General features: G+C 39.9%; 1 protein-coding gene across 1 annotated transcript in view; it reads right to left on the minus strand.

Moving 5' to 3' along the window:
• LOC136677835 (filamin A-interacting protein 1-like) overlaps window positions 1–24,272 on the minus strand; it is a 45,341-nt gene extending 21,069 nt beyond the window's left edge. The window contains exons 1-3 of the mRNA XM_066655501.1: window positions 23,952–24,272; window positions 17,126–17,299; window positions 15,318–15,496 (exon numbers count right to left, since the gene is read on the minus strand). Of these exons, the coding sequence (XP_066511598.1) occupies window positions 15,318–15,496; window positions 17,126–17,299; window positions 23,952–24,272 (674 nt within the window). The remainder of the gene's footprint in view (window positions 1–15,317; window positions 15,497–17,125; window positions 17,300–23,951) is intronic.
• Between the last annotated feature and the right edge of the window lie 205 nt (window positions 24,273–24,477).

A 24,477-nucleotide genomic window follows, 5' to 3' on the forward strand; every position in this document is an offset into this window, starting at 1 on the left:
GAATCGCAATGAGCTTCACTAGTTCCAGCTCCAAACACATCTTGAGGAATGTGCGAAACAGATGTTTCAGCACCTCTCTCTCTCTCTCTTTCTCTCTCTCTGTCTCTGCCCCCTTCCTGTCATCTCTCTTTGACTTCAATTTTTTTGTCATCACACATTCTTCACTGCCACATGACACACAAGCTTTAGATCTCTTAAATCGATCCAGCATGAAAGGAGGAAAACAGTTATGTTACACAACTTTGAGTAATTCTTCAAGTGGGTTCACCTTGCTTGTAGTTTGAAGCATTTTTAGCTCTGATAGTGCTCAGTTTATTCAAAAAGAGACAGGGTTGTGCTTGACTTTCTGAATTATTATGAATTATTATGAATGCATGTCGTATTTTATGAGATTTGGAACTTGTAAATGTGAACGTGCAGGAGAGACAGAGAGCATGTAGAGTATAAAAAGGCACATGTTTGTACAATTCTATGTGCCTGGGGCCTGATTACCTGACAACGATGATGTCACTGGTCTGTAATCAAACCCACATGGCTCCCCTCTCCCCCTCTCCCTCTTTCTCTCCCTGTCCAAATGATCTCACTGTTTAAGACACAGCATGTGTGTATGTGCGTGTGTATGTTACTCACTGATTGAAAGGACAGATGAGGGCAGAGCTGAGGAAACTTAACTAGAACAAGGTGTGTTTGTGTTCTTCGACACAGTCTGTGGCTTTGGGCTTTGGTGTATGGAGCGAGTTCATTTTTGTATACTCATTACACACAAAGGTCACTGAGGGCCACTATAGTCAAAGATAAACAACATGCCATTCAGATTTTGACTCTGTTAAGATGAACAAATTTGCATCCATACTACTACTACTACCAAAAAAAAAAAAAAACGAATTTCTGGGATTTCTACTTCATATTTATGTTCTTTTCCCTTAATATCTCTGTACATTCTCCTTAGTATCTCCATGCAATCTCATACTGGGCTCAGATTGGCTGAGATAATAACAATGATGTTTCATCATTAATGAATGTTTAGAATTCATTAGGAATCTTCACATGATGCTTTAAAAGACTTTTTTTTTTGTCTACACACAATATGTTATGTCTCCTTTTTGTCTCATACTGTTTTTACTGAGGAGTTTCAGGAGAATTAGCATTAAGCCTCTGGAGACGTCAGTGGGCCAGTGTCAAAATGAATAGTAACACATTTGTCATTGCCTTCAATAAATTGGTTAGATGTTTGATAAGCTTTGTTTATTAAATAAAGATATGAGTATATACAAATGACTTAATGTAGCTTGAGCTCTTGAATCACATATACATTGGATGTATAAGTGTGTGTCATATTGAGTAGCAGCAAATCCAGCAAAGCAAATGTTCAGCTCATAAACATGGTCTGGCCTAACAAGTAATAAGTGAGCAACTCTTTGTTTCCAGACATAACATAAAATATATGAATATATGTCCAAAATTGTGCCGATATTTTTTATGATTAGTCGCTTCATCTATTTTGAGGGATATCCATGAAGGACAGTTTTGTTCAGCATAAAATGGCGAAGTTTAGAAGTCACCATGCTCACTGACAAGCATAGGTTAAGTGGTATAAAGCCCCGCATTGGATTATGTAGCAGTGGAATGGCATTCTCTGGAAGGATAATGGGAGATGTCTGTTTAAAAGCAAACCCTCTGTTTTGTAATTTTAGGAGCGGACATGACCTTTACCCTCAGGGCGGTAGCGAGTTTTCCTGCCCTTCCCTTCTGTTTTGCTTGATTGGCTGTCATCTGCCGCCCTGTGAGCCTTGTGTGCAATAAAAGTATGACATCATCTCCTCTTGTATTCCAGCTGATGAATTCCACTATCTTTACTTTCTCATTTTCCCTCTCTCTATCTCTCTGCTCAAAATCCCATTAAGGCATTTAGATGTGTCCTGGTGTTTTTTGTTTTTTTGTTTGCTCACTCGAAAAACATTTTCTCAGCTGTTATACAGGCCATGTTCTGAGTGCATAGAGAACACTGTACACATAAATAAACTAAGAATCAATTATATAAATATTTTTACCATTTTAAGCCAATTTTAGACTAAGAAGCTACTGAGTCTCCATGTAAGGTCAAATTCATATGCAAATAATAAAAAATAACATAAAAAATCTGTATTAATATTGCATTTTCTTTAAGAGAGAGTGTACATTTTATTGTTGCATTTGTTCAAGCAGGAGGTGTCAGTGTTGCAGCAACACAATGTCAAAGTTCTTAATCCCTTAATGATGAGATCAACAACAAAAGATCAACTGTGTCACTGATGTGGTGGGACCTCTGAGAAAACCTCATTGTTAGAAGACTAACACATTGTTAGAAGCAATACGTGCATGTAACTCAACTCTTAATATGGCCCTGAGGCTGTAACATGTTTAATAGTAGCTCACACAGGAGAACAATATTGTATTCGGTGATGGCTTGTCTTCTTTAAGTAACATGTCATAGTTATTTTGGCTTTGTTTGATATTTGCAGGTGCTTTACAGTAAAAAAAAAAAGAAATACAAATCCTAACCATGTATGACTTCTACAAGCTTTACACAGAGCACAGAGGAACTGACAAAAGAACAAAAGGGAAACCACAGGACTGAACTGACCCAGGCCAGAAAGGAGGCTTCTCAGCTGGACTTAGACAGAGCAGCCATTACCCTGCCTGTGAAAACCTGCCTGTGTTTGTTAAAGAGCTTACATTATGTGGTCTGGTTCACATGCAGGCTTTGCTAACATTGCTGGAGAACCCACACATCAAAGTAAGATAGGAAGCATTTAGGAATTCATGTGGTGCAAAGATGTTTGCAGTAGTTCAGAAATATTTAAAGGCACAGACTGAAAATTATATTAGAATCTTTTTAATCGTCATATTACAGAAGAGCCACTTTTGAGTAGATATACATAACAACCTTCATCAAAGGCAGGAAAAGATTTGCAGTCAAAACCTGCCACCTAATCTCCTGCCACCTGTTCCTTCCTTACCTGTCAGGTGTTCCTTTCCACCTTTGTTTTCATGCTTTGATCACCTTATCCTGAATTAAATATAGCGCATGTGGCCACGCCCCTACCCACACTATCCACTCAAACTAATAACCTGTGATTGCAATAGCTTTTAATAACTATTCATAGTGTTTAGGTAGCCATGCTTAATTATATATTTGGTCTAAAATATGCTATACTGCTCTGAAGTACTTGGATGCTTACACTGCAGTAGTGCCTAACCACAGCTGGGCTTAACTTTTTATATATTTTCTAGGTGATCTGAAACTATGGTGGCCTGATGAGTCATATCACAACAACATTTACGAAGCAAAACATGAAAACACAACAGCATTAAAACGCAACATAAACACACAGGTTCATACTTGTGATCTGGTGTTTGTAGTTCGATTCTAGCATTTGTAACTCTGGTCTGGCATTTGTAGTCCTATTCTTGCATTTACAGTTCTGTTCTAGCATTTGTATTTGTATGGGTTCTCCCTTAGTGCTGTTGTGTTCTCAGCTTTTGTTTGCTTCGTAAATGTTCTCGTGATATAACCCGGTGGGCCACCGTTTTGAACAAATATGGAACAATAGAAAAAATATGAAGGGCAAAAACATTTTCACAGCTTTGCAAGTCGTTCTCAGTGTCCACTACTCAGCTCAACCAAAGATATGCAGTCATGATCTAGTTATCAGATATTCTTGTTTGCATTCTGTATTTTATGTTTGTAAATTACATTACGTATGGTAAAAGTCCATGCTTTATTTGAACTAAATTACAGTGTGGTCCATTGTTCACAGTTAGGTATGTGTACTTTTATCAGTCATGAATGATTTACCCAAACCACATGTCTACACAAACATATTCTCTTAAGTTAATATCTCTCTGTAACTAATACTTTGAAAAATAACCTTGGAAATTGGAACTCAGCCACAATATGAGCTGATTTGCCTCTTGAAAAAAGAGAGAGAGGATTCCTGCATTCTTCCACACTGTCTTATGTTGAAAGTAGATTTTGTCACTGATTTCACAGAAAAAAATAGCCAACTAATTGACAAATCTGTGTCATATTTCCTTAAAAGATTTCCATTTTATTGTTTTACAAAAAGTAAAAAGATGACGAAGCCTACCTGAAATCAATGGGCACAAAACCTTGGACATGGCACCAGTTCATCAAAGGGCATCAAACTCACCCTGTGACAAATTGGCACAGCCAATCCACCTACCAGAGTGTGTTTTCAGATTGTGGGAGAAAACCCATGCAGACACAGAAGGAACACAACAAACTCTTCACATACAACATGTGGGAATAAAACCCACAACCTCTTGTGCCTGAAGCTTTGTGGCAGCGGCAATAATGGCATCTTGCTGCCTCTGGTATTTGGACAGTAAAAAAAATAAGAAAACAAATAAATTGAGCAATAAAAGTAAAGCTAAAGCAAAACAGGAAAACATAAATGTCTGCATAACAGGAGACAAACAGAGAGGAGGATAAAACCGTCATTACAAGAACTAGGAAGTTTGACCCAATCAGTCTGATGTTATCAACAATACACTGGCTGCCAGTCACATACCGCTTTGATTACAAAGTTCTGCTATTAACATAAAAGTCCAAATTAGCCTTGCCTTTAGTGATTTACTTCCCTATTATAAGGCTTTATGTATCACAGGTGCTTCGTACTGTGTCCCCCAGCTTTGGTATAACCTTATAGTCAGTGTCTCAAACACAGTCAGACAGTTTCATATTAGGCTAAAACAGGTTTAGTCATGCCCTCTGCAAATAGTTTTCTTCTTAGATAAAATATGCAAATCTGAGGGTTCTTGGGCATAGAGAATTTTGGAACCTGAGATGTTGATGCTGTCAACCTGCTATTCTCACCCAACATCTTGAGACCCAACTCAAACTTGCATTACCATAACTTGTCATGTCATGAATCAAATTCATGTCCTGGTTACTTAATCAAAATGAAATCCCAGTGATTCACATCTTAGTAACTGACGTGATTTAGATCTGCATTTCAGTTGCTATGTGGGTTGTTATACACTGTTGTATTCATATAATCAAATATTCCTAGCATCAGTAGTAGTAATAATAATAATAATAATAATAATAATAATAATAATGGCATATAGTAAATAATATGTGGTGAATATATAGTAGATTGTAAATAATATTCATGTACCTTCAGTGTAGTCTGTAGTAAAAGCAGGTTTAGTTGGGTTGTAGAATCTTTAGTTTAAAATTGCATGGGTAGAAATCCAATTTATTAAAGCAATAAGCCACAAGGCCATACACTACTACAAATTTATCACAGGAAAGATTTTTTTGGCACAACACAAAGCGGAGTGCCTAAAAATACCATCCCCATGATTTAAAAAAAATCTATCTTATGTATAGATTAACAGTGGGTTATTGCTTTTATAAAAATACAGTAGCAATATAAAATATACTAAAATACATCAATGTACAATTCATAGATTTATGTATTTACAAAATAAATCCATTCATTCATTATCTGTAACCGTGTATCCAATTCAGGGTCGCAGTTGGTCCGGAGCCTACCCAGAATCTCTGGGCGCACCCTGGAGGGGGTGCCAGTCCTTCACAGGGCAACACACAAACTCACACCTACGGACACTTTTGAGTCGCCAATCCACCTACCAACATGTGTTTTTCGATCGTGGGAGGAAACCGGAGCACCTGGAGGAAACCTACGCAGACACAGGGAGAACACACCAAACTCCTCACAGACAGTCACTTGGAGCGGGACTTGAACCCACAACCTCCAGGTCCCTGGAGCTGTGTGACTGTGACACACCGTGTCGCCCAAAATAAATATACTTTCACAATAAATATTTTTCTGCCTCAAAATGAGCGCTGTTGCTAGGCAGCATGCCACTGCATGAAACACAATCTGCTTATATGCATTCAAGGTTTATGAGTAGAAATGTACAGATGTTTGTGCTTTTTCTGAAGGGACTCTTACAGTAAAATTGGTTTAAACAAGCAGTGTAGTTTGACAATGTCCTATCCTGAAAACACCCCCTATAGGGAGACCTGAAAAAATTGACTAGGTTTAATACAGTAGTACATTTCAGATTTAGAGGGGTGGTCATAGGTGCCTATATTGTGCATTTATGGAATCATACATATATGCAAAAAAATATACACCGATCAACCATAACATTATGACCACCTTTTTTCTACACTCACTGTCTATTCTCTGAGCTGGTACGAGTGGACCAGACATAGCAGTGCTGCTCGAGATTTTAAAAAATGTTGTCTGATTCACTCGTATCTGTGCAACACACTCTAACACATCCACACCACCTCAATGTCACTGCAGCATTTAAACTGATCCACCACCCAAATCATACCTGCTCTGTGATGGTCCTGACCTTTGAAGAACAGGGTGGTAGGAGGCTAACAATTTATGCAGAGCAATCCATAGACTACAGTCTGTAATTGTAGATTTACAAAGTGCTCCTGCCTGGGCAGATGACCTGAGAGAATGAACAGTGAGTCTAGAAACAAAGTGGTGGTCATAATGTTATGGTTGATTGGTATACAAACATAGAGTTCACTCTGAGTGTTTTTTGCAAGACAGTCACCTCATAAAGAGGAAAAAAAGCACTCCCCAAGATTATAGGCCATGTGGTTTGAGCAACAGATTGTTGCATTCTGTTAGAGATATGTAATGACATTACGACATGCAGTGATGGGGCGCAAAGCCTAATTACCTCATTCAGCTATTAATGTTTCTTTTTCAGACTGCTGTGTACTCCAAAAAGCTCATGGCCAAAAACATGTCTTTGATGTGGATTTAGCTTTGATGTATACCTATAATCAGAATTAGACAATGTTCTAACTTGATAATAATGCAGATAATGTTCTCTCTAAACAGTGCTACCTAAAATAGACATACGCTAACATCGTAAAACCTGAAATGTCCCAGAAAAGGTCTTTGGGGCAGTGGAATAGGAGTTGGAGTGGTGAAGCACCATTCAGCACTCGGAATAATCAGCATTTCTTGGAGTAGTATTTGTGATCCACTATTAACCTTCTAACATCAGTAACTGACCTCACTTATGTAGACTTACACTTGTGTAAATAACAGATATATCTGAGTATGTATTGTATGTATTCCAGAAAAGGTTGAGACTTACTACAGCAAAGAAGAAATTTTGGATGAACAACACTCTCCCAACAACATTCTGCTGACCAACTATCAGATGCTTGTGCGGGGGGAGGCACGGATGGGGTGTGTTGGGGTGCTGCTGGCAAACTGTTGCACGTTAGCTCACACTCAGGAACCACACTCACTTTTTCCTAACAAACTCCAAAGCCACAAAGAATGACACAATGACAATGTCATGTGAGATGTGAGACGGAAAGGAGAAAGATAGTGGTTGCAAGGCAGTGAGAGAATGTAGTAGAAAAGGACTAAACATGAACTGGAATCAATTTTGCTTAATTTAACCATTATGCTGAAATAAATCTAAAAAAAAAAAAGGGAGCCTATTTTCACACATTACGGATGCCAGTGGTATTATTACCATGGGTCAGGGCAAAACTATTGCTCCTCACTAATATTCTCCATGATTAAAATAGCAACAGTGAGCTCTAATTCTACTAAGAGATATAATATCATCCTCAGTTTATTTTGGATCTTCCAGGGGTATTTTTAAGGACTTTGTAGGGCAACAAAAATGGAAACATCAGTAACTATATATTCTGCACCTAATTTAAGAAGATTATCATATGCCTACTATTCACATTAGTCATCATTTGCCATTTCACCTGTGACAAATACATATATATTCTGTATTCACAAAGCTCTCAGTACATGCACCCGTTTCACAAATATGATATTATTACAGAAAACCTCAATCCAGCTTTATGTTAAGTTATATACTGTTGCATTTTAAGTTTTTATACATGAAAGACACTGCAAATATGCATAATCCTTTAGGAATTATTCTAAACAATCCTATAAGTAATTAATCAAAATTCACTGAATCAAAGCGGTCATGTTAAAAATGAACCAATCATGCAACCCTGCATATCATGACAGGAAGAGGTAGCATAAGTTCCACAATACTCTCAGGCTCAAGCGTACCAGAATCACAGAGCAAGTGGTCCTGGGTCCAGAAAGAAACTAACTCAGCCCAGACTATTCTCAGCAAATTTCAACAAGAAGGATTCAGTTATGAAAGAATGTAGTATTAGCCAATACAATGACATCTTAATTGCTCAGACCCAGGTTTCCAAGTTCTCATCTCTTTTCCCAAAAAAGGCAAAGATTCTGGGGAGTATAAACACGCTGATGCATCTGTCACACACTGAACATGCTTATCATTTACGGCTGTATATCTGTTTATTTTTCCTGAAAACTGTCTATATAACTGGACTATATATGAAAGAGCGATAATAGTTTGAAAAGTGACACTTTGAAAGTATATAAAAAACCTCAATTAATTTTGTTCATTAGTAATGTAAACCTTTAAGACATTTCCCTTTGTAAACTATATATATATATATATATATATTTTATATGTGTTTACAAAGGGAAATGTCTTAAAGGTTTACATTTAATTTCATATATCAAAACCAAATTATTTTACAGTGGCAGGTCTGCAATAAATTGATTGATATACTTTTATAAAACTAGCATGTGATATGCTTTGCAAGTAAAAATATTCTTATTAGTTCATGTAGTTTCCTATAAAAAAAAATCTCTCATTATAAAAACCAGCATGTAAACAGACTGATCAGCCATAACATTATGACCACCTCCTTGTTTCTACACTCACTCTCCATTCACTCAGCCCCATTGTCCATAGAGGAGCACTTTGTAGCCCTCGGATTACAGGCTCAAGTTTGTCTGTTCCCCTTTGGTAAGAAGGAGTAGAAAGTGGTGACCATTTACATTCAGTCAATTCTTAATGATAACTGCAGTGTGTATGCTGTTCTCCGTAACATCTGGTAAAAGTCAGTAGGCTTTTCATACTGTATGCTGTGAGATCATCAAGCCTGGACACAACTCAGCAGGCAATTAATCAGCAGGGGCTGCAGACCCCAGATTAACATGCTTTTAGAGCTTTCCAACAAAGGTTCACCGAACAGAATGGGGGTGGGGAGAGAAAGAGAGAGGGAGATCTGGTGTCTTGTGCCCCCAGTCTTGCAACACATACTCCTCTGACTATGTAATCTCTTTCACTACTTGCCAGAGTCCAAAAAGGAAGTGATTACATGCAGCTACAATGCATCCTACAACAATAGATTAACAAGCATAAAATCAGAACCTTCTGTGCTTTAGATGAGTGACATCCCAAAGAATCTATAATTTCATTACAAAAGTTGGTTAGATTTGTTCTGTGGAATATTGTGTTTTGAGGGTTGTGTTAGGTGGTTTTGCATTTGGATGTACAATAACTTACAAACTTCAAAATAAAATTTTGTGTAAATAAAATCTCAATGCAATGATATGCACATTATTTAAGCCCTTTATTTAATTGAAACTTCATTATGTCAATACGTCAAAAATTGAACCTGAGAAACGTAGTTGTTTTTTTAAAAAAAAAATGCCGTTTTGAATTTGATGCCAGCAACATGTACCAAAAAACTTGGGATGGGTCAACAAAAGACATAGTTAAAGTGGGTAATTGGGTAATGCTACAATCAATCAATTAATTAATAAATGAGCATCTCAGAGAGTTGAATTAAGAAGTGAAAAGTGAAAGACTGCATGAGCAAATATTGAAACAATTCATTAATAATGTTTCTTAATATACATTAATGAAGGGCTTGGAGTTTTCATCATCTACAGTACATAATGTCATTAAAAGATTCACAGAAGAAGCCATATATAAACAGGATCCAGAAAAGGCATAGGTTTCTCTGGGCCTGAGTTCATTAAAAATAGACTGAGACAAAGGTCAAAAGTGTGCTGTGGTGTAACAAATCAAAATGATTTCCTTTTCAAAATTATGGACGCTGAATCCTCAAGGCTAAAGAGGAGAGGGGCCATCTGGCTTGTTGTAGGCAAATATCTCTAAAGCTATTATGCATGATGATATGGAGGAGCATTAGTTAACATGGCAAGGGTTAAGTGTACATCTGTTAAGCCACCATTAATGCTGATTTGGAGGAAAATGCTGCCATCCAGAAAACATATTTGCTTATTATTATTGCTTATTTCAGCAAGACAAGGCCAGTCCACAATCTGCATGGATTACAACAACATGGCTCCTTTTTAAAAGAGTCCAGGTGCTAAACGAGTCCAGACCTGTCACCCACTGAAAAGCAATTGGTGCTATTACGGAGACCAGAACTATTGGGCAGATGAAATTCTAAAAAGAATGGGAAAACATTTTAAAACTAGAGCAATAGGTCTCCTCAGTTCCCAAAGTTTAACAGACTTTTGTTGAAAAAAGAGGTGATCAACACAGTGGTAGACATGTCCCTATCCTTAATTTTTTTAGAGCATTTTGCTGGAATATAACAAAATATTATTAATTATTATTAAATATACATATAATGTTAAGGATGTTATACGGTCCTGTGAAGGGCTTGCGCCCCCTCCAAGGTGTGCCCCTGTCTTGCACCCAGTGATTCTGGGTAGGCTCCATTCATAAATTAATGTTATGTGGTTGACACTCAGTTTCAGTTCATAGTTTGCAGTAAAGTTCCAACCGAAGAAATCTTACGCAAAGAAGCACAGGGACAAGCAATTGTACACTGTGCAGAGAGGTTAAATTTATAACATTAAATTATTTGGTACAAATCACTTAGGGAAGGAACTCTGTCTCATTTTGTAAAATCTCTTTGTTTACTTCTGTAGATATTGAAGGAGATATTGAATGGCCTCAGCTGAAACACTGGCCCATTCACGAAACAAAGCCATAATGATGCTTGACCAGCCAGGGACAGTCTCAGCTGCCCACTCATACATCCCTGGTGATTAATCTCTTTCCTTGTGTTTCTCTTTCTCACATCTAAATATTTTGTTTGCACAGCAAATTCCATGAACTTGCACAATGGGGCTGTTTTTCATGGCCACCGCTCCTTCATAGCACGCACTACATGACTGAGCCCAGTCTTCTCACTACAAGCCAAATCAAACACAATGTAAGACTCAAATGCCTTCACAATTAGGCCATTGCAGATAGAGGGTGCTACCAAAGGTGCATTATGTCATCTGGGTTGTTCTACAGTGAGTGTCAGAGCCATGGAAATCACAGAGAGGAAGCATGGAGCATGAGATCTGTGTTAATCATATGACAGCACAGCCAAATCAAATAAGGTCTACTGCTTAATTTCCCTCTTGTTCTTCCAAGTCAGATGGGTTATGTTATAAACCACTAGTCACAGTATTAGCTTACACTGTCATGTAAAAATGTTTTGCCTTCACATTAAGAGAGACCTGGACAGCTTTACTTTGTAATGACTAATTTAAAAAACATTAGTATAAAACCAATAAATATTTTTCAAGGAGGACTCAAACTCTTTTATATAAGAAAACGTCAGACAGTAGTGTTATTAGATCCTGTTGTCATGAGCTAAGTCACTCCCTCTTGTGGACAAATTCAAACTGCAAAAATTCAGAGTACATGTCAAAGAGACGCTTGGCTTCTTATTATTTGCATAATATTTCATATATAGCTCCACATGGATTTGGCCATTTTGTTAAATCTGAGAAACATAATGTAATGTTTTATGTTTTTTAAGGTGTGTAGCACTAACCTTGTGTTTAATAACAACACAGCATCCCTACAACACACTGCAAATTAACTGACTAGAACTAGCTCCTCTAAGAATGTGACATGAACTATGAACAATGTAAATACTGACAGCAGTTTAACATAAGAGTATATTATACCTTCATCAGCTGTTCACATTGCACATTTTCTTATTTAATATACCAACACAAAGATAAGTCAGATTCATTTGGGTGGAGGCTTCCTATAGTTCAAAGCCAACCTGTCAACAGAGGTTTAATAAAGTTGTCATTGTGTAGATTACAAGCAACATCAACCTCTTATAATCCATTTTCAACTGCCAGAAAAAAGAAAGATCAGCTCGGCAGAAACTGCTAAAAATGTTTCATGCTAAAACCAGAGGCCTTCACCTCATTAGTACAGTGCAGGTATAACGCTATTTGAGAACCAAATTGTGACTATAACCAGAACAGCTCACTTCCTCAAAGAAGGCTGCGAGCCAAATCCAAGCAGAAGTAAATGTGCCCAAATGGCCTAACATTGTTTGCTTCTGCATTAGTGTTAACCTGCTAAATCAGTTTTTTTTAAAGAAGAAAAGAAAAAATGCTATATTTTTATATATTTGAATTGACCCATCTACTCTAAAATATGATTTCTCAATACAGTTTACACCAGTATATACAAACAAGGACAAAATATCTCTGATGCAAAGAACTGAAATGCACCTCCTTGTGGAGTAATTCCAAAGCGTAGTTGAGTGACACCACCTTGTGGAGAAATTTAGGTTGACTGTGGCTGTGAGAGAGTTACAAGCCAATTCCAGGAGGTGCTTTGCATCTATATATATATATTGATTCAATTTCTTTTATTAATACTCTGATGAATCAAATCATGGATAAAATGTATTGCATATTGAAGGATTGCTCATGCTCATTCTGATAGTTTAATGATGTATCTAACAATTTAAGGGCCAATGTGTAAAACTCTTAATGTACACTATATTGCCAAATGTATTTACTCACCCATCCAAATGATTGAATTCAGGTGTTCCAATCACTTCTATGGCCACTGTTGTATAAAACCAAGCAGCTAGACATGCAGACTGCTTCTGAAACATTTATAAAAGAATGGGTCTCTCTCAGGAGCTCACTAAATTCTAACGTGATACTGTGATAGGTTGTCACCTGTGCAACAAGTCCAGTCATAAAATGTCCTGCCTACTCCAGAGTTAATTGTCAGTGGTATTATAACAAAGTGGAAGTGATTGGGAATGACAGCAACTTAGCCATGAAGTGGTAGGCCACATAATGACAAACGGATAATGAGCGGGGCAAACGGATGCTGAGGCACATGAGCATGCAAAGGTCACAAATTTCCAAACTTCATCTGGCCTTCAGATTAACTCAAGAACAGTGTATAGAGACCTTCATGGAATGGGTTTCCATGGCCGAGCATCTGCATTCAAGCCTTATAACCCCAAGCAGAATGCAAAGCATTGGGTGCAGTGGTAAAGCATGCCAACACTGGGCCCTAGAGGAGTAGAGACAGGTTCTCTGCAGTGACAAATCATGCTTCTCTGTCTGGCAATCCAATGGATTAGTCTGGGTTTGGCGGTTGCTAGGAGAACGGTACTTGTTGGACTGCATTGTGCCAAGTGTAAAGTTTGGTGGATGGGTATCATGTTGTGGGTTTGCTTTTTAGGAGTTGGACTCTGCTCCGTAGTTCCAGAGAAAGGAACTCTTAATGCTTCAGCATACAAAGAGATTTTGGACAATTTCATGTTCCCAACTTTGTGGAAACAGTTTGGGGATGGTCCCTTACTGTTCCAACATGACTGAGCACCAGTGCACAAAGCAAGGTCCATAAAGACACGGATGAGCAAGTTTGCTGTGGAAGAACTTGACTGGCTTTGCTGTGGACTCCTGACCTCAACCCGACAGAACACCTTTGGAATGAACTAGAGTGAAGGCCAGGCCTTCTCGTCCAACATCAGTGTTTGACCTCACAAATGTGCTTCTGGAAGAATGGTTAAAATTCCAATAAACACATTTCTAAATCTTGTGCAAAGCCTTCCCAGAAGAACTGAAGCTATTATGGCTGCAAAGACTGGGCTGACATAATATTAAACCGTATGGATTAATAATGAGATATCACTCAAGTTCATATGCGTGTGAAGGCAGACATGAGCGTTTCATATTTTGAAGCTCTTACTGGTTGTACTTTAACTGTGTTTTATTAATTATATAAGCACTAAATAAGCAGAACTAAATCACGAGTATCCAGCAAGGTCTAGTCAGTGGTTGTGGATAAGAATGGCGGCATGGTGGCTTAGTGGTTAGCACGTTCGCCTCCCAGCGCTGGGATCTTGGGTTCAAGTCCCATCTGGGTGGAGTTTCCATGTTCTCCCCGTGTCTGCGTGGGTTTCCTCCGGGGGGTCTTCGGTTTCCTCCCACAGTCCAAAAAACATGGAGTATAGGTGAATTGGCTTCTGTCTAATAACTGTCCTGGTGTGTGAGTGAATGAGTGTGAGCCCAGATATGGATTGGCACTCTGTTCTGAGCAGTGTGGGTTGTAAAGCGTCCTTGGGTGTCTAGAAAGGCGCTATATAAGTGTAAAGATACATACATACAAGAAGAACACCGTTGGGGAAATGCACTCTAGAGGTGCTGTTGTGGTGGTTGGTGATGATCACATTGAACTGGTGGCACTGAGCATGCATTAATGGTGCCAGTGGGGCTAGGTATTGATGAAACACTGATGAGGAAAGGTGCCTACTTTATGACCCCTGTTAAGAATTAGTGATGCAGTAGGTAGTTTGGGTACTCATGTGATGGGCTCAATGAGTAACTGTAAATGATATGGATAGCTGGTTGCTGATCGGATCATAAACGGTCACAGTAACCTTAGGGTGTAGCTGTAGGATTGAAACAATAGAAAATGTGTTGCTGCCGGTACGAAGAGAGCATGAAGCTCTAGTTGGCATAGGATATTTTACATCTTACCTTGAGTATGATTATAATTATAAAATCCCACTTGAAACACCCCCTGGATTTCATAAGATTTCTGATAGGATGTCTAATGACTAATCTAGACTATTTATACAATTGAAAACACTGCGGAATGTATGGTACATTTATAGAAAAAAATGCATTTAAATGAAAATATGGATATTTTTTATATATTAGTGAGACATTAGTGATGTCATCACAGTTGGATGAATAGTTTAATTAATGTTGGGAGGTAGAGAATAGCTGCCAAACAGCTCCAGGTTCCTGGCATCTAAGGCTTGATTCTAGCCTCGTGTGACTGTCTGTGAGGAGGTGTGTGCATTGTGTGTGTGGGTTTTTTCCAGGTGCTCAGGTTTCCTCCCACAGTCCAAAAACACATGTTGTTAAGTGGATTGGCTGTGGAGATGTTAAGTGTGTGATGCCCTTTGATGGACTGGCACACAGTCCAGAGTGTGTTCCCAATAATTCTGTGACTCTAATCAGCATGAAGTGATTACAGAAAAGGAATGTAGAAATGAATATCGAATGGTGCACTATTTCTTTACATTCCTCGTTCTGTTGTGTGGTTTTATTTTTATACTGACTGACCTTTCCCTGTCCTGTTCCAGCAGGTTGGTGAACTCATCACTCTTCTTCATGAACTCTCCGTGATTGTGTTTCTCTTCCTCCAGTCTGCACAGAGCCTGTTTGTGCGCCTTTTCTACCAGAAGCAGCTGCTCCAGCATACGTCGGTATGTTTCCCTCTGCTTCTCCACAAGCTTGTCCAACTAACACACACACACACAAAAAGCAGTGAGAATATGGGCTGTATATTAACCTCATATGTATTGTTACACTATGCACTTATGTAAGTTATATAATTAATGCTGTGTTCATTTTGATATGGAATGAAGTTCTATAAACAACAATGAAGCTGCCTAATCCTAAAGTGCTACACTACATGGCCAGATTGTAGACACTCCTTCTTGCACACACTGTGGGCACAGATGTAAAGTAGTGCACATACAACTTCTTCAAGAAAAGCATGAAATGAAATGAGATGCACTGGAGCAGCTGCACCTGAGCTTAAGGTCATTATGCTCAATGACATATGTCAGCTAGGTTGGTATACAGCCTCCCAGTAGTGCTGGGCAATATGAGCGCAAATCAGTATCATGATTATTTGTACTGTACACTTTACCATGATTATGATTAATGAAAGATTATTTTGTTTTGTATGTTTTACCTCAGCGTTTACATTTGACTTCTTTTTGTTCGGTTTAGTCTAAAATAAAGTCAAAACACAGCACGTCCAAACCACAGATGCTGTGTTTTTCTTTGGTACTAGCTGTTCGTGTGGCAACTGGGGCAGAATACAGTGACTACAGCTTTGTAGTGTGGTTTTAAAGGGATAGTACATAAACACACAGTGGGGACATAACAGAATAAAAATAATTACTATAATTGATATAGACAAGATTAAGTTGATTAGAAGTTCTGAATGTCGATTTCAATTAATTTTCAATTAATTGCCCAGTCCTAACTCCTAGCATTGGCAATTATTGCGATGAAACTGTTTTTATGGTGATGAAACTTTGCAGATGTGCCTTTTCTGAAGGCTACAGTCTGTTACCAAATGAAAGCGAAACAAGCTCTGTATATGTCTAACTTAATCTCTATGTATGGATTTGTTTAAAGAAAATGTTGGATGAGCAGCTACCCACAAACATTTTACCACTTTTGTATGTATTTCACATTTAAATATTGTAATATTTTGATATCCAAATATTGTATGAAATGTAAGAGTTATCTATATTAAAAGGGTTTGCAATATTAAAATGAGATAAGTATTACTGGCAAATACACTACCAGTCCAAAAAATAAGACTATATTTGTTAGCCTCCTTTAACCCTGTTCTTGAATTGTCAGGACCCCCACAGGACCAAACAGAGCTGGTGGAATTTGTGTAGTAGATCATTCTCAGCATGTTACTCATGTATTACTGTGTGTGCTGATATTAGTGGATCAGATACAGCAGTGCTGCTGGAGTTTTTGAACACCTCTGTATAACTCCCAATTACATGCCACCTCTATGTCACAGTATGTCACTGAAAATGATTCACCACCCAAATTATACCGGCACTATGATGGTCCTTTGGGGGCCCTGACCATTAAATAACAGGGTGAAAGGGGGCTAACAACATCTGTAGAGCAACAGGCAGATTACAGTTTGTAATTGTAAAACTACAAAGTGCATCTATTTGGAAATTGGAGTTGATAAAATGGACAATGGGTGTTTGGAATATTAGTGTATATGACTTTTTTTGGACCATGCAGTTTTTTAGCATTTTTCAACTAAGCATGGGTCTATGTCTCCAATGGTTCCTTTACTCTTCACTGTCTTATTAATTTCTGACCTCTGCCATGGGTTTCTCATAGATGTCTTCCTGCCAGCCGCAGCCTTTGCCCTGAATGGCATCTCTCTGCAGAGCCTGAAGCACATTCTGAGGGGTGACAAAGCCATACTGGGCCTCCAGTAAAGCCAGGTCTATTTTGTCTGCTTTCAACACTGTGATCACTTCATCTCTGGCCTAAGAAGACAAGAAAAGAATGTTCTGTAGTGTTTAAACAGCTCAGATTATAAATAGATATTGGGCCCATGCATTCATTCATTTATTAATACATTCATTCATAAATGAATAAATAAAAATGCATTTATTTATATAAGAATCCTTCTAATACACAGAGGGATTTTAAAAAACACATAGAACAGAGGAGGAGAAAAGAAGTAGAGAGTAGAAGTCAGAAGATCAGAAACAACTTTGTGGTAAAGCGTTGCATAGCTTGGATGCATTATCACTGAATGACCTACAAACAGCAATAGTTAGGTGATATGTGCTGAATTTTGAGTTTTGGATGTACTAAAGGGAGCATATGGTTTTATTAGCAAGACCAATGAAAGTGGTGCAGTATTCTAAGGTGCAGTATTCTAAACGGGACAAGATGAACACATGAGTCAGAACTTTACATCTTTACATGACAGCATAGGACAAAAGTAAATTTAACACATGGATAAGAAAGAATGTTTGTTCAATGTCCTAGTAAGACCACTGAAAGGAAAGAATCAAATATCAATGTACACCCAAATTGCAAACCAATGGTGAATATTTTACAGCCATACCATCAAATGTAAATGTTGAGTTTCAGAAAGTTAGCGCGCATCCAGCATTTAAGGTCACAAATTCAGGATATGAGTGCAGAGGGTGACAGAGTGGAAGTACATTTGATGCTCACATAGATCTGTGTGTTATCAACATTACAGTGAAATTAAGACTGTGGCTGCTAATGACAGACCAGGATGTAGCATGCAAATAATGAACAGAAGATCTGGGGATCTCCTTGTGTAACAGCATTGGGAGAGGAATTGTGCTTGCCTAAAGTAAAATCTTATGGTAAATTAGGAAACAAACCATATAATAATGCCAGTAGCCTTATGTTGTGATTGACTACGTCAAATTCAACATTTAAATCTTAAAAGAGGAGGATACTGAGTGTACCTGAGTCAGCGGTAAATAGATCATTTAAAACTGGCCGAAAGAGCTGTTTCAGTACTGTGCACCGTATAAAAACATTGTGAAAAATCTCATAAACAGTGTTATTTATCAGGAATTACTGAATTTGAGTGGTCATGTCCCTTTCTAACAGCTTAGTTAAAATGGAAGTTCAGACCAGGTGACAGATACTGATGGGAACCTGTAGTGTTTTATTTTGTAAAATATAAAACCTATGAAAATAACTATTAAAAATGGTTCTGGGGGCAGCAGGCATGGAATTGGTTACCAGCCAATAGGCGGGTTATAAATGTGATTGGTTAAAATGAATCAAGCTTATATTTTCAAATACCATGCCATAAACCAGTAAAGCTACTCAGAGACACTCACGTTTGCCAGAAATGACTTTGGAAGAAATACATGTGCAATATACTGTAGACTTAGTTTACATTTATGGCATTTTAGCAAACACTCTTATCCAGAGCAACTTACAGGTAGGCACACACAGTGTCAGGAGTCTTGCCCAAGGACTCATTGATGTAACACAGATTGGTTGTTTAGACCTGGAATCGAACCCAGATCTCTCACATGGGAGTCAATGGTGTTACCACTGTACCACATTCTGTTTGGCTTAAATGGATTTAATGTAACTTATTTAATGGAACTTTAAGGCAGCAGAGCATTTCAATGATCCGAATCTTATTCTGAGGCAGCGAGTTAAAATTTACTTGAGATTTTTGCAGAACTTCCAACAAATTATGAAACAGAACTAAAGTCTACAATAACAAAAAAAACATTTATCCCCGAAACATTTCTTGCAGTCAGAGCAGGCAAACACAAGGGTCTAGGCAGAGCTTTACTGGTTTATGGCACTGTATTTGAAAATCTGTTTTCATCCACACCTGTTGGCTGGTAACCAATTATGTTTCTTCTGCCTCAAAGGCAGCACTGCCTCCAGAACCATGTTGTGTAGTGCTTTTTCACATGTGCTGCTCCAGATGCCTACAAGTTGTATTCAGAACTGGGAGTTCAGAAGTAATGTGAGGAGGGGCAACCAGCCGGATCCTGTCTATTCTTCAGGGGAGACACTTGGTCTAATATCTCAGAGACAGTGAGACAAAATGTCATCAGGACAGGACAGCTAAGAAATAAATGAAAGAGGAGAAAACTGACAAAGAACAAAGAAGGTCTGAGGATCAATAACTGATATTTTTTTATTTATTGCATCGGTGTGAGACCAAAATGTTAAATGTTGCTTCAACAAGACTGTGGTCAAAAACACCCACAAGGGAGCCAGATAAAGAGGTAACAGACGATGAACAGATCCAGAATGTGGCCATATGAATGTGGAAAAGACTGAAACTCACTAGCTAACCCCATTTTGTTCATATGGATGTTAAAATTTCCAAGCTCAATCATAGCTGGGGACACAGCATCAGCTGGCATACATCCAAGAAGAAATTTGAGGAAGCCTTTGGTAGACTATAAATTAACCAGAACAGCACAGGAGTTGAACTGACCACTCTCGGAGCTACAATTTGAAATGATATTACCTCATGAAATTCACAGAGATAGTAAGTGAACAACCCTTCCTCTGAGGTCTGGGCTTAACTAAGTATCTAAAACCACTAAGTGCCCACATTTAGGGTTGAAGTTGGTCTCCAGGTTGTTGCCATGTCTATGTGAGAAAAAACATACTGATGTTATTCTCGACCATTAGTTCAATTCTGAGCTGGCGGCGCGCGCGTCAACACGTGTGCAGCGGCCGCTCCGGAACCAAGCGGGTTTTTTGTTTGTTTAAAAAACGTTTTTTTTCATTTTATTTATAATATATGGACGCAGGAACACCTGCAGTACGTATATATCACCGCCAGACACTGCTTCAATATCGCAAACAGGAAATTTACAGTATCAGCGATGACCTCCAGGAGACGCTGCGGAACCTCCGCTTGCTTCGGAGGCCTAGCCCTGAAGCCTCGACGTTTCCTGATGCCGGCGGCCGGGGAAGGAGACGACGCAAGCGGTGTGAGAGGAGACAGAAGCGCGGCAAGCGAGGGGGGATCCGTGCTAGGCTAAGAGCTAACCCGAGCCAGCAAGCTATCCCTTCTCTCTTTCTCTCCAATGTCTGCTCGCTGGATAATAAACTGGACTATATCAAACTTCAGCGAACTACACGGCGAGAATACAGAGACTGCTGTGTTTTTGTTTTTACGGAGACATGGCTCAGCGACAGTATTCCCGACGCCGCCATTCAGCTAGATGGGCTAGCCGCATTTCGAGCCGACAGAGACCCAGCGCTATGTGGTAAGACTCGCGGTGGTGGTTTATGTGTCTATATTAACACTGAATGGTGTAAGAATTCTGTGCTAGTCTCTGCTTATTGTTCACCGTTAGTGGAGTTTGTGGCTGTGAGATGTAGACCTTTTTATTTACCTCGAGAATTCTCCGTTGTTTACTTAATCGCAACCTATATCCCTCCCGATTCAAATACAAAACAAGCGCTGTGGGAATTATACGAAGCCATAAGCGACTTCCAAAACACACACCCGGATGGTCTGTTTATTGTTGCTGGAGATTTTAATCATGCAAATCTCAAGAAAGTGTTCCCTAAATTCCACCAGTATGTGAACTTTGCTACGAGAGGAGCGAACACGCTGGATCTTGTTTACACAAACGTTCCAGACGCGTACAGAGCAGAGCCCCGCCCCCACCTCGGACACTCAGATCACATGTCTGTTATGCTAATTCCTGCATACAGACCCATCATCAGGCGATCGAAACCTATCCTGAAAGAGGTGAAAATCTGGCCATCAGAAGCAATCTCTACTCTGCAGGACTGTTTCGAGTGCACTGACTGGGACATGTTCAGAGAGGCTGCAACTTACAGCGACAAAATCAACCTGGAGGAGTACGCATCATCAGTGACCAGCTACTTAGAGAAGTGCATCGATGATGTGACCATCTCCAAGACCATCACCATCCGCTCCAACCAGAAGCCGTGGATGAATGCAGAGGTGCGTGTGCTGCTGAAGGCTAGAGACGTTGCTTTCAAATCAGGCGATAAGGCGGCCCTGAGAACAGCGAGGGCCAAACTCTCCAGAGCTATCAGAGAGGCAAAGCGTGCACACGGCCAGATCATCCACAGCCACTTCCAGAGCAGTAGAGACACTCGGCGCATGTGGCAGGGCATCCAAAGCATCACCAGCTACAAGACTACACCACCTGTTTGTGACGGAGATGCTTCCCTACCAGACGTGCTGAACCATTTCTACGCACGTTTGAGGCACAGAACAATGTAACGGCGAGAAAGTCCACCCCTTCTCCCAGCGACCAGGTGCTGTCTTTTACTGTAGCCGACGTGAGGAAAACTCTATGCAGAGTTGACCCGCGGAAAGCTGCTGGACCAGACAACATTCCTGGCAGAGTGCTCAGAGAATGTGCAGCCCAGCTTGCTGATGTCTTCACTGATATCTTCAATATCTCTCTTAGCAGCGCCGTTGTTCCAACATGCTTCAAGAACACCACCATCATCCCGGTGCCTAAGAATTCTTCTGTGTCCTGCCTCAATGACTATCGTCCCGTTGCACTCACACCGGTCATCACAAAGTGCTTCGAGAGGCTCGTCATGAGGCACATCAAAACCCTACTTCCCCCCACACTGGACCCTCTACAGTTCGCGTATCGTCCTAACCGTTCAACGGACGATGCCATATCCACCACGCTGCACCTGGCACTCACCCACTTGGACAAGAAAGACACATATGCCCGAATGCTGTTCATAGACTTCAGCTCAGCATTCAACACCATCATTCCTCAGCATCTGATCGGGAAGCTGAATATACTGGGCCTCAACACTTCTCTCTGCAACTGGATCCTGGACTTCCTGACTGGGAGACCTCAGTCAGTCCGGATCGGTAGGAACACCTCCAGCACCATCACACTGAACACTGGAGCCCCCCAGGGCTGCGTGCTCAGTCCACTGCTGTTCACATTGCTGACCCATGACTGTGCAGCGATGCACAGCTCAAATCATATCATCAAGTTCGCTGATGACACGACTGTGGTGGGTCTCATCAGTAAGAACGACGAGTCAGCATACAGAGAGGAGGTGCAGCGGCTAACTGACTGGTGTGAAGTGAACAACCTGTCTCTGAACGTGGACAAAACCAAAGAGATGGTTGTAGACTTCAGAAAAACAAGGGGTGAGCACTCGCCGCTGAACATCGACAACTCTGCTGTGGAGATTGTCAGGAATACCAAATTCCTTGGTGTTCACCTAGCGGATGATCTCACTTGGTCCACTAACACCAGTAACATCAAAAAGAAAGCCCAGCAACGCCTCTACTTCCTGCGAAGGCTGAAGAAGGTTCATCTCCCCCCTCCAATTCTCACCACTTTCTACAGAGGAGTCATCGAGAGCATCATGACCAGCTGCATCTCTGTCTGGTTTGGGAACTGCACTGTGGCAGATCGCAAGTCCCTCCAGCGGATCGTGAGGACAGCTGAGAAGATTATCGGTGTGTCTCTTCCCTCCATTACAGACATCTACACCACTCGCTGCACTCGCAAAGCACTCAGCATTGTGGGAGATCACACACACCCTTCACACACACTCTTCAACCTACTGCCGTCTGGAAAAAGGTATCGAAGCATTCGAGCCCTCACATCCAGACTCCGTAACAGCTTCTTCCCACATGCTATCAGACTCCTGAACACCTAGAGACTAAGACTGGACTGAAAGAAGCACACACACACACACACACACACACACACACTTCACACAAACACTGGTCTGTTGGACTGTAAATGTTTTCACATATCCGGTTTACATCATGTTTACATCCAGTTACCGTTTACAGCACAAATACACTTTAAATTGCAGTGTCTCTCTCCCTCATCCCCTCCGTACTTATGGTTTTTGCCTTGTCTTGTATTACATTGTATTGTATTGTAATGTAGGGACATTGTTTTGTATTTTTCTTAGCCATATCTTCTGCACTTTAATGTGTATGCACTGGTTTATGTTGCACTAGATTGTACTAGTTGCACTTTAATGTTGTGTATTGTTTTGTGTTCTATGTCCTTTGCACTTTAATGCGTGTGCACTGTTTCATGTTGCACTAGCTTTACACTAGTCGCACTTTAATGTTGTGTATTGTCTTATGTAGCACCTTGGTCCTGGAGGAACGCTATTTCGTTTCACTGTGTACTGTAAACACTATATACTGCTGAAATGACAATAAACTTCTTGAACTTGAACTTGAACAATTAGGCAGTGGTAGAGCTACAGTGACATAGCCCAAGTTTAAGTCCTCCTAACATGTTGGAGCAGTTCAGTGAGGGCAGTTAGACGGTGCAGGGCAGAAATCGAAGGATATCAAAGTTAAATGTGTAAGCTGTAAGGAGCTGTGAAGCACTGGTTCAGAATGTGTATGTAAAAATATTTTAGATAATTTTTGAGCATTTCTATTGGTCCGTTCATCATGAAATTTTCACACAATGTGAAGGACAGCTGCTGTATTCAAATGATGTGATAAAAATCTACAAAAAATTGGTGATACAGGTTTTTAATTGGATAGCGATAATATGGTCTGTGTTTTTTATACAATTATATTTTAAAGATGTGTCTTGAAATTATTTCATGAGCTGAGGCTCAGGTTCTCTTACTTTGTGTGATTTGTTCCTTACCCACCTGCAACTCTCCCTCCAGCATGCTAAGGAGAAAGAGGAGGTCATCACGGGACAGATCCCGAGCCTTCCCAGGTTCTGTTGTCCTGTGTCTGTGTCTACTGCTGCTGCTGCTGCTGCTGCTGCTGCTACTGCTACTGCTGCTCTTGCTGTTATGTTTTCCCCTGCCTTTGTTGTCCAGGGATTCCCTCTGAAGTGATCGGTCAACCCTTCGGCTGCTGGACAAGGGCTCTTCATACTCTGCTGTTCGCCTGCGTGACCTTGCTTGCACCTGAGATGACTTCACCTCTGCTACATTCTCCAGACTGTTGCTACGGGAACGCATAGCTGTTTGCCTGCATGGAGACAACAAAGATGGTGTGTCAAGTGTGTGTGTGTGTGTGTGTGAGAAAGAGAAAGAAATTGTTATGTAAGGTAGTTTAAGCTTTACAGTATACTCATACAGTAATAATAACAGGTTAAATAGACAGGAAGACAATTCATTCATATTTTATAGAACAGAACAAAGCAGAAGCGGTAGTGAATAAGGG

The sequence above is a fragment of the Hoplias malabaricus genome, chromosome Y, assembly GCF_029633855.1.
Source record: "Hoplias malabaricus isolate fHopMal1 chromosome Y, fHopMal1.hap1, whole genome shotgun sequence".
Classification (NCBI taxonomy): Eukaryota; Metazoa; Chordata; class Actinopteri; order Characiformes; family Erythrinidae; genus Hoplias; species Hoplias malabaricus.